Genomic DNA, 15,544 nt, shown 5'->3' with positions numbered 1-15,544 from the left:
GGGGATAGGTGCAACAGGTGATGGAGATTAAGGAGCACACTTGTTATCATGAGTACTGGGTGTTGCAAGAAGTGCTGAATCACTATTGTACACCTGAAACTGATTTTTTAAAGATTTTATTTATTTATTCATGAGAGACACAGAGAGAGGCAGAGACATAGGCAGAGGAAGAACCAGGCTCCCCACAGGGAGACTGATGTGGACTCGATCCCAGGACCCCAGGATCATGACCTGAGCCTAAGGCAGATGCTCGCTCAACCACTGAGCCACCCACGGGTCCCTGGAACTAATATTATACTGTATGTTAACTATACTGGAATTGCAATTTAAAAACATTCCATTTAATTAATTACCATTACCCTCATTTCTTCCACAGCAGTGTAGTCCATAGTTTTATGGGTTGTTAACAGCAGAGTGGTTTTGAAAGATTTCTCAAACTGTTTAAGAGAGAGAAACTGTGTGTGTAACATACAACACATGTGATTATATTTTTCCATCACTTGTTAACTTTAGGGCGCCCCTCATGTGCTGTCTTCTTCAGCACAAAGGCCTCCCCTGACACAGAAGTCTGCAAGTGTGAGGACAAAAGAGAGGGAACCGAAGCAGGAATTGGACAGGAAAGGAAGATTCTTAGGCCAAGGAGGCCAGGGGGGAAGACTGATGGAAATGGTTTAAGTCCTTTAAATATTTTTCAAAAGGAAAACATGTATTATTGGCAAGGCCAGTGCTCAGTACATATGGAGATGGTCTATTTCTCATAAAAAGAAATCCAACCGGTCTTTTGGCATTCAAAGTATATACTACGAAAGTGGCTTCAATCTTCAGCAACCATATAATGCTCTCATCATATAGGACAGAGCAGAACATATAAAAGGACAGCCCTATTGTTCCAAGAGGCCCAGGGTTTCTCCTGGTTGTCCTTCAGGCAAACGAAAATAAGAGAAAGCCTTCTGGGTAGTTTCACAGATTATGCTGTGTGACATTATTAAACTAGTGTATCCAGAGCCTTGTGCTAAAACTGGGGAGTTCTGGTCCCCAGATTTCTTACCACCCGGCTGTTAGATCCTGGGCCCTTGCCTGTCTGTCTTCCTCCTGAAATGAAGGGTTTGCACCAGATGACCTCTTTTTAAGGTCACAGGATTCGTGTTTCTCTTCACTGCCCAGAAAACGATCACCACAAACATGTGTCCTCCTTTTGCAACACGATTTTAGGGACCTGGAGACCAATGTACTACATAAGTGAGGAAAGGTCAACGTTTTTCTACTTTTGCCAAACACCTAATAAAGAATGGTTATATCAATGTATAAATTAAGATGGCAAGATCGAACAGTGAACATAAACAGAAGACACGAAGAAAGGGATGCTGGTGGCTATGGCAGAGACAAGAAGCCCACACTGCCCTCCTGGGGGCATGTGTCCCTTCACGTGAGCAATGACGTGGCTGGGCAGCCCCAGGGGCCGAGGAGGAGGGGACTGCTGTAGGTTCTGGACCAAGCCTGCAGCACCCCTGGCACAGGCTGGATTCTGTAACATCCATCTACTCTTGCCTCTATACACATTTCTAGGCCCCAGAGTACTTTCTTCTATCACTCCCCTTAACCCATTTAGAGAGTGATACATCAGATATTCTGATAAACGTGTCATGCATTCAGCTTCCGCTCCACATCAAGGAATTTTGCTGGAGTTGACTTCTTGACCCGAAGACACAAGGAGTAGAATATGAGAACATTCCTACTTTGTGACAGGCAAGTGTTATTGTTCTTAACCTACTACTTTGATTCCTTTACTTTTCTTCCAGACTATCTTTCAGCCTGCTGTCAGGATCCCTGGTCAGGTTATTCTGGCTGCATGTCTATAAAGTCCTGTCTATAAGAACAACAGCAAATGAAAATTACTCATACAGGATTCCACGCCACTGAGTGGCAAGCAGTTTAACTGCTCGAAGGAAACTTGAAGCATTTTTGAATGCGCTTCGGAATGTAGCTGAAGTGGCAGCTACCAGGAACAGCTAGGTGATCAAGCCAGCCTGTGCCTCGAAACAGAGAGCCCTTGCCATCTGAGGGTCAAACATCATTCATTACTGCCAACCCTGAGTAACTAATTCATGGCCATGATGTGTTCTGCTTCCGAAGAGATAAAGGTCAACTGTAATGCAGGAAAAATTATCTGTTCATCACTATATTCACCTTTATAGACACAAAGTAATGCCATAAAGTTTCTCAAAGCTGTACTTAGTGTGAAAGTCAACTGTGAATATGCCAACAGCTGGCCAAGTTATACCCTGCCCGGCCTGTAATACAGAGCCACTGTCTACCAGGCAGCCAGAAGGAAAAGAGCCATCACCAGAGAGCAAAGGTTCAGCTGCGGGCGGTCCCAGCCAATCTGCTTCCAAACTGGAAATGCACTGGTCTTGGGATCACTTCATCCTGCCACACCCATTTCTCTTAGATACTGGTTTTCCACTTCACAAATTGTTTTTCTCTTTTATTACTTCGAGTGGATGGCAATCAGACTGTTCTGTTTGACAATAGTCACCTCTACTCCATCTGGGAGAAGACATGGTGGCGACTGACTTAGTTTTTATTTAACAAACCATTTTTTTAATGGCACTTTTAGTGTACCAGGCGTTCTTCCAGAAACGTCACCAGTACTAACTCATTTAATCCTTATAAATCAAGGGTTAATCAAGTACGCTTAAGTATAAATAAAAGTGGCACACACTACTTTAGCGTAACAGAGTAACGGGACCTTTCCCTCCCCAACCCCAGGCTTAATGAAGATGCCCTCCCCAGCGCTCCCTACCTTGGGAGGTTGAATTTAAAGACCAGTGGGGAGAGAGCAGGCCCATTTTCGTAGAGACCATGAAACCTCCTCTCCAAAAAGACTAAAAATCCTAGCACTGTTTGCCAATATCTACTACAGCACGACACATGCACATGCTATCTACCCAAAAGAACTGTGCCATATGTGTACAAAAATCATGTGCAAGAATATTCATAGCAGCACTGTTCTTAACACCCCTAAACTGAAAACACCTTCAAAGTTTATCAGCAATGAAATGGATAGATCAATTGTGGTATATCCATACAGTGGACTACTCTACAGCAAGAGGAATGAATGTGCTACTCATACATCCAACAGCACCGATGAATCTCACAAATATGATGCTGAGTGAGGGCAACCAGCACAATGGAATACACACTCTGATTCCTACAAAGTTCAAGGACAGGGAAAATTAATCTAACATCTGACAGATGTCATAACAGTGGTTGCCTATGAAGGGGTGGGGAAGAGCACAAAGGAACTCTCCGAGGGGATGGAAATGTTTTCTATTTTGAGAGGGGTGTTGTTTACAGTGTTTGTTGGTTTATCAAAGTTCATCGAATTGTATACTTGAGATCTATGCATATCACTGCATGTACATTTTACTTCAATATAAAAGACGTGATGTCATATGTGTCAGGAGACTCCTGAAGCCATGGGCTCCCGAACATGTCTGCTGTCCTGCAGATGCTGCCAGTGGTAAGCCCACAACATATAACTATATATGTTTTATATATATATATAACACATATCCAGCTGCTGAAGCCAAACCAAGACTCTGAGAAAGCTGACACAAGAGTCCTCTCACTCAGGTCACCTCCTAAGCTCACTGTATTCATTCCCTGTAGAAGATACTGGCCATGGAAGGCTGATGATGAAGTGTCAGGACTCTCTGGTGCTCAGGCTAAGTCTGAATACCTTCCCAGAATTTTTTGCTTCCTGATTAAATATGACCAATTCTTGGCCCCAGCAGAGGGCAGGTCCAGCAGTAAGTGTATCTGGACATGGCTCTTACCATATTCACCTAATGCTGCTCCCCTTCCTGTATCTTATCTGGGGAAGAAGGGAGACTGCAGGACTAAAACACTGAGGCATTAGGATTTTGAGATTCAACCTGGCCAACTCCTCGTTACCCTCCAAACCCCATGTTTGAATGAGCATGTGGCTGCCCAGGTAGAGACTACATTTCCCAGCTGCCCTTCTGGCTAGATGGGGTCATGTGACTAAGCTCTCAACAATGGGATAGAAGTAGAAGTGTCCTGTGCTAATTCTACTTGCTTTAAAGAAAACTGTCCTGAGCTTCTAGTCTTTCCCCCTTACATAGGCTGGAATATAAAGAAGTGGTGACCTAGCTTCAACTAGATCAGGACAACATTTTTGCAAATTCAAGAGCTACAAAACGGTCCAAAACCAGGTCCCCAAACAACTCCTGGAGCAGCCCTAAGCCACTAGTCTGGCCCTCTCACCGCTACACTGCTAAGTGAAAGAAATTTGTCTTACTTGAATCGTTGCATTTGGAGTCTCTTGGTTACACCTGCTTTACGGGTACTCCCTGCACACAAGCTTTTGAGGCTCCAGGTCTCCAGGCAGGAATTGTCAAGTCTCACAAACTCTATCTAGCCCCATAACTTGTACTGCAAAGTTCAGATTATGCTAGTAATGAAGACAGCACCCTCTTTTCCTATCCGTCAACATTCCTCCAGTTGCTTCAACCAGTCCCCCAAAGTCCACAAGACACTACCAACCCCTTATTCATGTATACAAGGTCCTTTCAAGACACAGTCCCAGCCTCCACGCTTAGCCTCATGGCCTGTGTTTGCTTCGCGCACATTCTGTGATGCTGTTGCCCTGGATGCCCCCCAAAAGGCACGCTGCACATGAGGAACACTGAGCTCCTACCCCTGCTCTGGCCAAGTACAATGGCCTTTTCACCAACCCTGCCCCACACTCTTTTGCACATGACGTCAATCTTACTACAAATTGCAAACCCAGCCCCAAAGACCCCAGGGAAGCTTCTTTAAAAGCCCCAAGTAGAATGACTTTCACCCTCTGCTATGCTTCCACAGCATTTGGGGCAAACTTTCATCAAGGCATTTGGCACTCTGAGCTCTAGAGCCTTGACCTCACAGCTGGAATATATGTTCCAAAGACAAAGTCCTGAAACACCAAGACTAAACGCTTTGACCATTTTCATAACCTTGGCATTTAGCACCTGATCTGGCTCAGACTCAGTGAGGGTTGAATGAAAGAAGAATTTAACAGGCAGCATGTTTCAGAATTCTATACATCTACTCTCTCTCTTACCTATTCAGTGCAAAGGCATAATGGAATTTAATATTATGCTGGTCCGTCAAGTCACACGTAGGCAGCATTTCCAGTGTCTCCACCAGCTTCACCATGGCGTCATAGTCCTGTTGGCAAGAGGTCCCAAGGTGAAGAAAGACAAGAAACACACAGCCTTTCACAGCTTCTTCTCAATGGTTATCAGCCTAAGATTGTCCCGGGATACAAGCCTCTCCCTACAGACAGCATTTAGTGAAGTCACCTTACAGCCTGTAACACAACGTGAATAAGATCTTAAAAACAAAAAACCAAAATGAATAAAAGAAAAGGTAGACAAAGAATCTCTGCTATCAGAGGCCACAAAAGGATCAAGGGGATGAGGCTAAATCCAAAGGCAACAAAAGCAAGCAAGGGAGTCCAGCAGCCCAGAAAAAAGCTACCATGCTGTAAGCGCAGGAGAGTTACCACCACGAGCAGAGCTGTGGGTTAACATAAGCGAGATCTTAACACACATGAAATTCTACAGTCACTTACCACAGGAAGAGAGGAATCATGCCAGATCCTTCCTATTTTGCCAGAAATAATTGAACTCATCTAAACCAGGGTTTCTCAACCTTGGCACTATTGACATTTTGGGCCTGGATCATCCTTGGTTGTAGGGGCCGTCCTTGGTTGTAGGGGCCGTCCTGGGCATTCTGGGATGTTAAGCAGCACCCTTGGCCTCAACCCATGAGAGATCAGTAGCACCTCCCCCTCACCCCTGAGCTGTGAAAAATCAGTAAAGTCTCCAGACATGGCCACACGTCCTCTGATTGAGAACCATAGTTCTAAACTGCATAATTACTCAGAGAAAATTTGCTACTGTGTTGGTCTCAGCTGGGTCTCCTCCGAGCAATGCCATCTGCTACCCTTTCAGCCAGGCTTCCAACCGCTATGACTGGCCAACTTGCTGACAGCCAGCCACAGTTAGCTGAGGAGGACTGCCACTGAAATCCTGTGCCTGTTTTTGTGGCTCTACACCTTGATGCTGCTGCTTGAGAAAAGGAGGCAGTGTATCCCAAGAAGCTTCTGGCTTACCTTCAAATAAAGTAGCTTATAAAAAGAAGAGAGGCATGAAAGCAGGAACAGAACAAAGCCAGCAGCTCAATGGAAGAAAGAATTCAAAAAAGGTCATTCCTATTCTCTTGTCCCCTGGGCCTTAATTTCATCATTGTCAAAATCTTGAATAGCACCTGCTGTTAAAGTCGATTAGATCCATCAGTCTATCAGCAGGGCGGGCGTTCCTCAGCGGTCCACTCTCCTCTGTTCATGTCAGAACTGGGTGCCCTTCTCATTTAGATCTAAAGACCTGTTGTCAACAACCTCCAACACGGCTCTGTAGAACTCTGTGCGGAAGGCACGCTGTCCTGTGTTCCACTCCAGAGGGAAGTAGATCAAGACATCCTTACAAATGGCTTAACAGCCTTTAAGTTGGAGGGACGAAACCCTCCACCATTTCCATCATGGTACCGCATCCTATAAACGGTGTCCAGCACTCTTCATGAGGCTCTGATACTTGTTTTAGAATAAGCATCTGCGTTCCCTGGGTCCTGGATGTGCCTCTACTACTCCTGCTTTCCCTGTCACTGATGGGCAGGGGTCAACAAGGAAGAAAGTGACAAGAGGCCTGAAGAAAGTACCACAGCAGTGGAGTAAAGAACAAGGACAATGCTGCCTCGGTGTGAATCTTGACTTTGCTAAATGCTGCGTGACCTTGGACAACTTACTTAACTTCTCTGTGCCTCATCTGTAAAATGGGGATGATGAAGTATACATCCCATAAGCTTGCCAAGAGGATTAAATGAATTAGGATTCGCCAAGAGCCTGAAACAATGCCTTGCATAAAGGGCATTTAAACTGTTCAATTCAAAGTTCCTCTTATCAAGCAGTACTGCATGAGGTTTGGCCAGAGTGGCCATCTGAGGAGACAAAACCTCCAGGGTTACCATCACGACAGATATGCTAGGGGACCTATGACCTAGGCACGTACTTTTGCCTATAAACCAGTTAGCTAACCACACGCCTGTGTAAGAGTGTTTCATGTGAGGAATGAATTCCTCAGGCCAAGGTTGAGCCCCACGCACGCTGGCCTCCAGCAAGGGTGCTCCTACCTGGATGTCACGGTAGGACAGCAGCAAATTAATGATGACGTCCGAGGTCAGAACTTCAGTGTTGTCCAAGCGAAGTCTGATCCGAGCCAGCTCCTTTGCCAGTTCATCACCCTGGTATTTCTCTCGGGCTCTCCGGATGTCATTTAACAAGGTTTCTTTGTAATAAGCACTGGAGAGGGAAACAGGAAAACCTCTGGTCGCATCTACCTGCATCTGGGACCCTGTTTTCTTCAGAAGCTCAAACCAACTTAGTTCTCATCGCCACAACTGAGCTGGACACACGGGGGACCCTCCTCGCCATGAGCCTCCCTGCACCAACAGAGACAGGAGACCTGTCCCACTTGCTGGTCACCTTTTGTAGCAACTAACCATTCAACATCAACAAACTCAGTTCGTTATGACCTTTGAAAAATATTTTCAGAGTTGAAATTTGGGTGACGCATAGGACTCACTACCCACCCCACCCTATCCCTTCTGGGATTTTCCAACACAGAGAGAGCAAGAGTTACCTTGCTTGATTCAAGGTTACTTGAACCGTTTATTTCCCCCACTATTAACATGTTATCACAGAGCCAAATACAAGTCCAAAAGCCATGAAACACAGTATAATGAGAATATCTTTAACATCAATTTATCAGGTATCCCCACCTAGAAATCACAAAGCTTTTTCCATTTGGCCAAGAGCCGGAAATTGGGTGTGTCCATGAGCAATCGCAGCAGCTGCGCCTGGAAGCTTACAGACAACCTCTGCCTTTCACTCCCACTCCCCTAGTCATTTTTAATTGCCAGAATGCTTTTCCAACCAAAACTTCCTTCCTGGGAGCATCCAGATAATAGTAGGGATGTATGAAGACATCTAAAGCAATTCAAATCTACACTGGAATCTCTTAACTGCAGCCTCTCAGAGAACCAATGCTAGTATCTGGTACTTGGTTTAAAATCTTTACAAATGATCAAATTTGATGTATAGAGGCCAACTTACAATGACTGTAGATTGAATTAAATATGTTACGTACTTTCCAAGTAATGTGTTAATAGAGACTGAGCACTGCCAAGCAGTAATCTACAATCAACCCATTAAGTAGCTGAGAGGACTTCACTGTAGAGAGAAAAACTAGGCTGCTCATCAAAAAAAAAGGAGCAGGCTTATCATGATCTCAGGGTTGTGGGTTTGAGCCCCACAGTGGGCTCTGCGCTCAGGGGGGAGTCTGCTTGAGATTCTCTCTCCCCCTTCCCTTGCAACCTCCATAGTCTCTCAAATAATTCAATCTTTAAAAAAAAAAAGGAGCAGTCTCATTTTAACAGTCATTAGAGAAAGACAAATACATCAGAAGACTAAAACCAAATGTTACTTACTTTCAGTAATTTTAAAGCTATGCCAAAGAAATGTGAATACAGTACACAGACTGTGCCAATGCTTGTATAATAGGACCTCAATTAACATTTAAAGAATGCACTGATATAAAATTATCAGTGTATTGCTTTATTTTTTTTAATTTTTTATTTTCTTATTTGTCTTTTATCATCCCGTTGTGCAAATTAGCAGATTCCACCAGTGTTTAAAATTCCATCATTAATCTTAGGAGTCATTACATTGGGTGACAGCCACTGTCCATTTAGTAGAGTATAAAGGCATCAAAAATATTAAAGTGTTATTAGTTTAGCCTGACAAGTAAAAAGTTATACTTTAGTTTAGTCTTGTTTTTAAGGCTAATTCTGAAAAATAGTTTTAATAAACTGAGAAACCTCATAAGAGCTATAACTTGTAAGTAAATAAACAAAACACTGAATTGAGTATGGCTTGGGGACACTCAACATGGAAATGGCTTCAAACCCCTTTTCAACACAAGGCTATAGGCAACCTTTACCAGAGCTCTTTATCAGAGTCCACACCTGAGCAAAGAGCTTATCTGCCATCCCTCTTACAGGTGTTTTAGACCAGAAGCCCTAAGTACCTTCTCACTAACCATTCAAGGGGTAGAAGCGACCAACAGGTATTTCAAGTCCTTTGAAATTACACCAAATCAAAGCAGGTGCTTTCCTACTGACACACACATTTCATGAAAAACGAACTTGAGCCCACTTTTTGCAAGGCCTTGTTCATATGTTAGACTCAAGCCAGCCTCTTTCCTCATCAGACCTGCAAAGATGCTATTTGAAGAGTTTTCTCCCTAAATGTCACTAAAATGTTCACTGAGCAGCAAGGTATGCCTGATTCAGGCTGCGCAGGAAACGGGCCACAAAAGGTCCCCCATCAGTATTGGCATTTGGTCACCAAAATCTGGGTTTCTAGTCTTATTTCTTAGTGTGTAGAAGAAACTATGTGTCCAAACAAGAGATGACAGGATAGAAAAAAGAACAGACTGCTAGCAAATGTGTATGTCATACCAACACAACAGGGCCACATCACGGCTCAGGCAGCTGCCACCTGAGCCACAGGGGGATGTGTGGGCCTTTCCATTTCAAGCTGATTCCACCAGAGCTCTGGATTTTCATTTGTTTTGGAAGGACAGATCCTTCTTGTGACATAACTCACAGGAGTAAATCCTTTAAACTGGCCACAAACAAACAAACAAACAAACACACACTAGATCCTTTGGTTTAGTGGATGATTTTTGGCCTCCAGCTTTTCAAATAAGAACATTTTAAGGCATGGCTTCTTAAGCAGAGAGGCCCAGACAAGTGAGATGACTTTCATGAGGCCGCCAAGCACAGAATTATCTGAGCCAGGACTCAGACCCAAACCTGCCCACCTCTTTGAACGAGTATCCCTCACCTTCTCCAATATAAATCTACAAAGAACATATCCCAAGACATCCTGAGCTCAGGATGGCTGTGGCTTGACTCAAGGCAAGAACTTATGATCAGAGTGACCTTGCTGAGCCACATTAACAACCTCTACAGCTGCGTGGGCTTAGGGGCTGGGAGAGATGCAATCGTGTTCAGAAGTGATCTTAAAACATGGAATCTCAGAGTTGAAAGAGCATGAAAACTAACAGTGACTTAACGTCCTTATTTTCTAGGAAATGGCTACATAGAGTTATTTATCAAGGTCACCTGGGGAGTTGGGGCCAGACACAGGCTCAACCCTCACCTGCTAAAACTCCACTTCTATTCTCTTTTGGCTACACCTCACTGGCCCAACCTAGTGAAGTAGCAAGGAACAATAATGGATTCCAGAAAAACTTCAAACAGATGGGCTGGGATTCCCCATTCCCTGGGCATTACAGTCTCCTAGGAGTTGGCTGCGCCGTGAATGTGAAGGGAAAATTTTGGCAAAGCTCCCAGATTTGCTAACAGTGAATGAGAATTACCAGGAGGTCACGTGGATGTCCTTGAGGAGGCTAATAAACCTGTCCACCAGGGGCACGCACAGTGGACCCAGGATGGTGTCCCAGTTGGGCTGCATGTACTCTGAGGCACGCCTCTGCGCATCACTCTCGCAGCAAAAATAATCAGCACACGGTGTCACAATGTATGGGATGAAATAATAATTTCCACTAGATGCCTGGAAAACAGAAACAAAAATGTTTCACAAAGTAATTGATGCAGAAACACAGCAGTGGATTTGGGCAGGCGAAACCTGGTAGGACAGGGAAGGAGAAAGTGCCTGAGAATGACTAACAATGTGTGCAATAGGACGAGGAATCTACTGGGCACAGAACGGGAAACCACTCAATTCCACCAGCCCGAAAACAAAAATTTCGTTTCACCTGCTAAACTGACCTGTGTATGTCTCTGAACTTCACTAGCAGAGTTTTTAAGGGTTTTAAGTCATGGAGACAACATCATTTCAGGCCCCTCAAATTGGAGTGACCTTGAACCCACTGATAACCAAGAACTGCAATGTAAAGGCAGATTTTCTTTCTTTCAGCATAGATGGAAAAGCTCTATTGTTTGATCGTTCAACCACAGGTGAACTATTATAAACTCTGTTGAGAAAAATTGTCTTGCAGGGAACAGATACCAATAAATAGGACTAGTCTTAGAGATGTTTGGAAAAAGGATGCTCAAGTTTTATATTGTCAAATAGAAAAAAAAAATACTGTTTTACCTGAGCGCTAAGAAATAATTACAATCTGACTATGAATCATGATCCTTTGCAAAGCATAAATACTACCTCTAAAAAGCATTAAATCATGCTCACCTTTTAGCACACTTGAAAGATTAAAATACACCTTAGGGCATTCTTCCATCAGTCAGATCTTTTGTCTACATTGCTGCAAAAGCGACCAGCTTAAAATTCAGGCTTTGGGATCCCTGGGTGGCGCAGCGGTTTGGCGCCTGACTTTGGCCCGGGGCACGATCCTGGAGACCGGGGATTGAATCCCACATCGGGCTCCCGGTGCATGGAGCCTGCTTCTCCCTCTGCCTATGTCTCTGCCTCCCCCCCCCTCTGTGACTATCATAAATAAATAAAAATTTAAAAAAAAATTCCAGGCTTTTTTTTTTTTCTTTTTAACTCCTAGCCCTTCACTTAGCTTTCAAGAATGTATATGATGAGGATGCCTGGGTGGCTCAGAGGTTGAGCATCTGCCTTCAGCCCAGGGCATGGTCCCGGGGTCCTGGGATCGAGTCCCACATCAGGCTCCCCACGGGGAACCTGCTTCTCCCTCTATGTCTCTGCCTGTCTTTCATGAATTTTTTTTTTAAAAGAATGTATATGATGCCAGAAATAATTTATCTGATTTTTTTCTCTTGAATTTTTAAAACTTGACCAATAGAATTATCCGAGTATTTTAGAATAATACAGACTTAACTTTGGGAAGCACACTTTTTCCAAAAAAAAACAAAAACAAAAACAGAATACTACCATTTCAGATCAAACAGAAGGGAAAACCTGCCACATTGGGGAACTAATTTCAAATACCTATGTGACATACATTTTTTTCTAAATATTTTATTTATTCATGAGAGACACACAGAGAGAGGCAGAGACACAGGCAGAGGGAGAAACAGGCTCCCGTGCAGAAAGCCCGATGCAGGACTCGATCCTGGGTCTCCAGGATCACACCCTGGGCTGAAGGCAGCACTAAACTGCCGAGCCACCTGGGCTGCCCTGTGACATACATTTTGAAGTTTTCCTTGTGAATGAGATTTCCTTACACAATGGCAGCATGCTCATTCCCTCCTGAATTTCGAGTAACTACTCATCCTGACACTCTCTCTTCCTTGAACCTTAACAGACACTGCTAAGTCCTGGTGAGACATGTTGTTAGGCCCTAAAATTACTCGTGCTGCTCCATTCAAACGTACTTTGGACTGGATCAGCAAACTGGTTCTGTAAAAGACCAGGTGGGAAATATTTTGTATCTTGTGGGCCAGTCTCTGCTGCAACCACTCCACATCACTATTGCAGCATCAAAGCAACTATAGACAACATGGGAACATAGGAGCATAACTACGAGTCCCAAGAAAAGTTTATTTACACACACAAATTTGAATTTCCTATTGACACAAATCCTGAAATAGTCATCTTTTGACTTTTCCCCATCATTTAACAATGAAATAACCAGGGCACCCCGGTGGCTCTGTTGGTTGAGCATCTGCCCTTGGCTCAGGTCATGATCCTGGGCTCCTGGGATGAAGCCCCACATTGGGCTCCCTGCTCAGGAGGGAGTCTCCTTCTCCCTCTGCCTGCTTGCTCTGCCTGCTTGTGCACTCGCATTCTCACTCCATCAAATAACTAAGTTTTAAAAAATGAAATAACCATTCTTAACTGATAGGTCACAGAAAACAGGTAGCAGGATGGCCCTCATCTTAACATTAAGCGTCTCGATGTTTTATTATTCCTGAAATAAAGGATTTTCTGAGAATACTTACCCTGCTGCAGAATAGCAGCTGGAGACCATCCCTGTGGGCACCAGATATTGGGGTTAAATCCCTCAAAACAGAGATGGGTGTGTTATAAACAGAAGTGGCAAATTCAGGTGTGTGGGTATAACTGGGGTCAGGGGAAGACTCTGACTACTTCTCAGCTATCACTGGGAACTGCCTGCAGTAGGCAACACAGATGCTTCCCTTCCTGGTAATATCCTCAAATCCTCAAAGCTACACTCCTATTGTCCAGCAAAGGAAGGTTTTGATAGGTTGGAGACAAATTTCTCCCTCATCTGTAACAGAAAAGCCATGTTAAATGCTTTTTATACAATCAGAAGGTAAAACTGCTTGTTCTTCCACCTGCCATTGGCTAAGTTTATGGTAAAAGCCTTCCGACTGCAGAAAGAGGAAAGAGGACTGTGTGGATCAGTGAGATCTAGAAGGTAAAATATCTGTGAAGAAGTTGAGGGTTTTCTTTTCTTTTTTTTTTTTTTTTAAGTCAGAGCTAGACCTGAGGGGGTAGGGTGAGAAGCTTCTCAGATTCTCTCTCCAGAAAAATAGCCCTAGCTGGCCAAAAAAAAAATTTTTTTAAAAGACTTTATTTATTCATGAGAGAGAGAGAAAGAGAGAGAGAGAGAAGCAGACAGAGACACAGGCAGAAGGAGAAGCAGGCTCCATGCAGGGAGCCCGATGCAGGACTCGATCCCGGGACCCCAGGATCACGCCCTGGGCCGAAGGCAGGCGCTCAACCACTGAGCCACCCAGGCACCCCCCTCCAAAAATTTTTAAAAAACATTTTAAGTCTCTGAATTATCTGAAGAGCATACAGCAAGTAGAGAAACACTTATTCAAGAAAAGCAACTCCTATCTTAGTAAGAACAGTGAGACTCTAGCATTTGATAACCTGTTCCTCCCTGGTCCTGCAGCCCAGAGGGACAGAAATGCTACTCTGGGTGGGCAGAGCCAAGAAGAGGTTCCCTTTTACCCCACAGCCTCTAGTCTAGGATGACAGCTTCTCCTTGGCCAGGCCAGGCCAGCAGCCTTCTCAGTCAGCACAGCCCTGGGCCGGAGCAGCTCTATTCCAGGCAAGTGCGATCAAGAGAACCAGAGCTCGGTTTCTCTACCTGGTTCCCACAGCTCGGCAAAATAGGCCAAGAAAACTGGGCCCTGATCACCTTTTGTCCCCAGTCACATAGAGCAAAGATCCAGATCAGAAGAGGCCAGCTGAGAAGATTGGGTGCCGCTACCCTCGCTCAGCACCTCACCCTAGAGCAGGGTGTCATCCCGAGGAAGGCAAGCTGCTCCCTGTCCCCAGCCCTGGAGCAGGGGTGCCGGGGCTCTGCCTGGGGCCAGAGGCATCGTGTAAGAACAGAGAGCTCTGCAGAAGTGGACCAGGGTACACACAACACAGCGTGGGGAGAGCCAAACCTATGGGCACTATCGCATAACCGGGGACATTTTTGTGGCAGGAAACCACGAGGGAGTTGGTAGTCCCAAGGCAGCAATAGGTCAAAGGTAGACCAGCTTGTTTCCCCAAGAGCAACGGGGCAGAGAGCGCTAAGTAAGAAGAGCCTTCATGAGGTCAGAGGAAAGCTTTAAGACCGGCCTCGAAGACTGCGCCTGCCAAGGAGCCCCACTTTCATGACGTCAAACTGCGGAACGCTGACGTCTGAGGGTACGGTCAAAAACACGGTAGCTGACAATGAGGGGGTGTTTTCAACACAGGAAGAACACAACAGGGAAATCGGGGAAAGATTCGGTTGAGGCGAGCCCCGGTGTACCCACCGTTGCCCCTGCGTGGGGGTGGTAGGGTCAGAGCTGCTGTGGACCCTGTGCCACAGAGACTTCACTGAAGGAGTCTAGTGACGTCACTCAACAAACCAGCCAGCGAGCAACAAGCTCCAGAGACAGGAGGGAAAGAGATCAGCAGCTATTATAAAGATGCTCCAAGAACTAAAGGACACTAGTGCTCAAAGAGTTAAAGGTAGGACGACAACATCTCATCAAATAGAACATACCAACAGAGAGACAGAAGTCACAGAAAAGTAGCAAACGGAATTTCTGGCATTCAAAAGTACAATAACCAAAATTAAAAATTCACTGAAAGGGCCCAACAGGAAATCTGCATCAAAGAAAGAATCCGCAAACTTGCACACAGACTGATAATAGATTATGCAATCTGAGGAACAGAGAGAAAAAAATAAAGGAGGAGGAACAGAACCTCAAAGAAATGTGGGACGCCATCCAGTGCACCAACATACATGACACATTGCGGGACTCCCAGAAGGAGAAGAAAGAAAGGAACAGAAAAACATCCAAAGAAATAATTCCTAAAATAAAAAAAAAAAATAATAATTCCTGAAAACTCCTTAAATGTGATTAAATCAATCCACATGGCCAAGAAATTTAATGAACTTCCTGCTGGATAAACTTAGAGATCCATACTCAGATATGTCACAGTCAACAT

At 44.6% G+C, this 15,544-nt stretch overlaps 1 protein-coding gene across 2 annotated transcripts in view; it reads right to left on the bottom strand.

The window, feature by feature from the left end:
• MAP3K15 (mitogen-activated protein kinase kinase kinase 15) overlaps positions 1–15,544 on the bottom strand; it is a 114,238-nt gene that overhangs the window by 63,224 nt on the left and 35,470 nt on the right. For both annotated transcript variants that reach the window (XR_012026136.1, XM_072815492.1), the window contains exons 4-6: positions 10,572–10,765; positions 7,258–7,426; positions 5,129–5,235 (exon numbers count right to left, since the gene is read on the bottom strand). Coding sequence is in view for 1 of the 2 variants with exons in the window: in XM_072815492.1 (XP_072671593.1) it covers positions 5,129–5,235; positions 7,258–7,426; positions 10,572–10,765 (470 nt within the window). In the remaining variant the exon portion in view is untranslated. The remainder of the gene's footprint in view (positions 1–5,128; positions 5,236–7,257; positions 7,427–10,571; positions 10,766–15,544) is intronic.

The sequence above is a fragment of the Canis lupus genome, chromosome X, assembly GCF_048164855.1.
Source record: "Canis lupus baileyi chromosome X, mCanLup2.hap1, whole genome shotgun sequence".
Classification (NCBI taxonomy): Eukaryota; Metazoa; Chordata; class Mammalia; order Carnivora; family Canidae; genus Canis; species Canis lupus.
The sequence above is the reverse complement of the archived record's forward strand: the minus strand, read 5'-3'. Positions and strand labels throughout refer to the sequence as shown.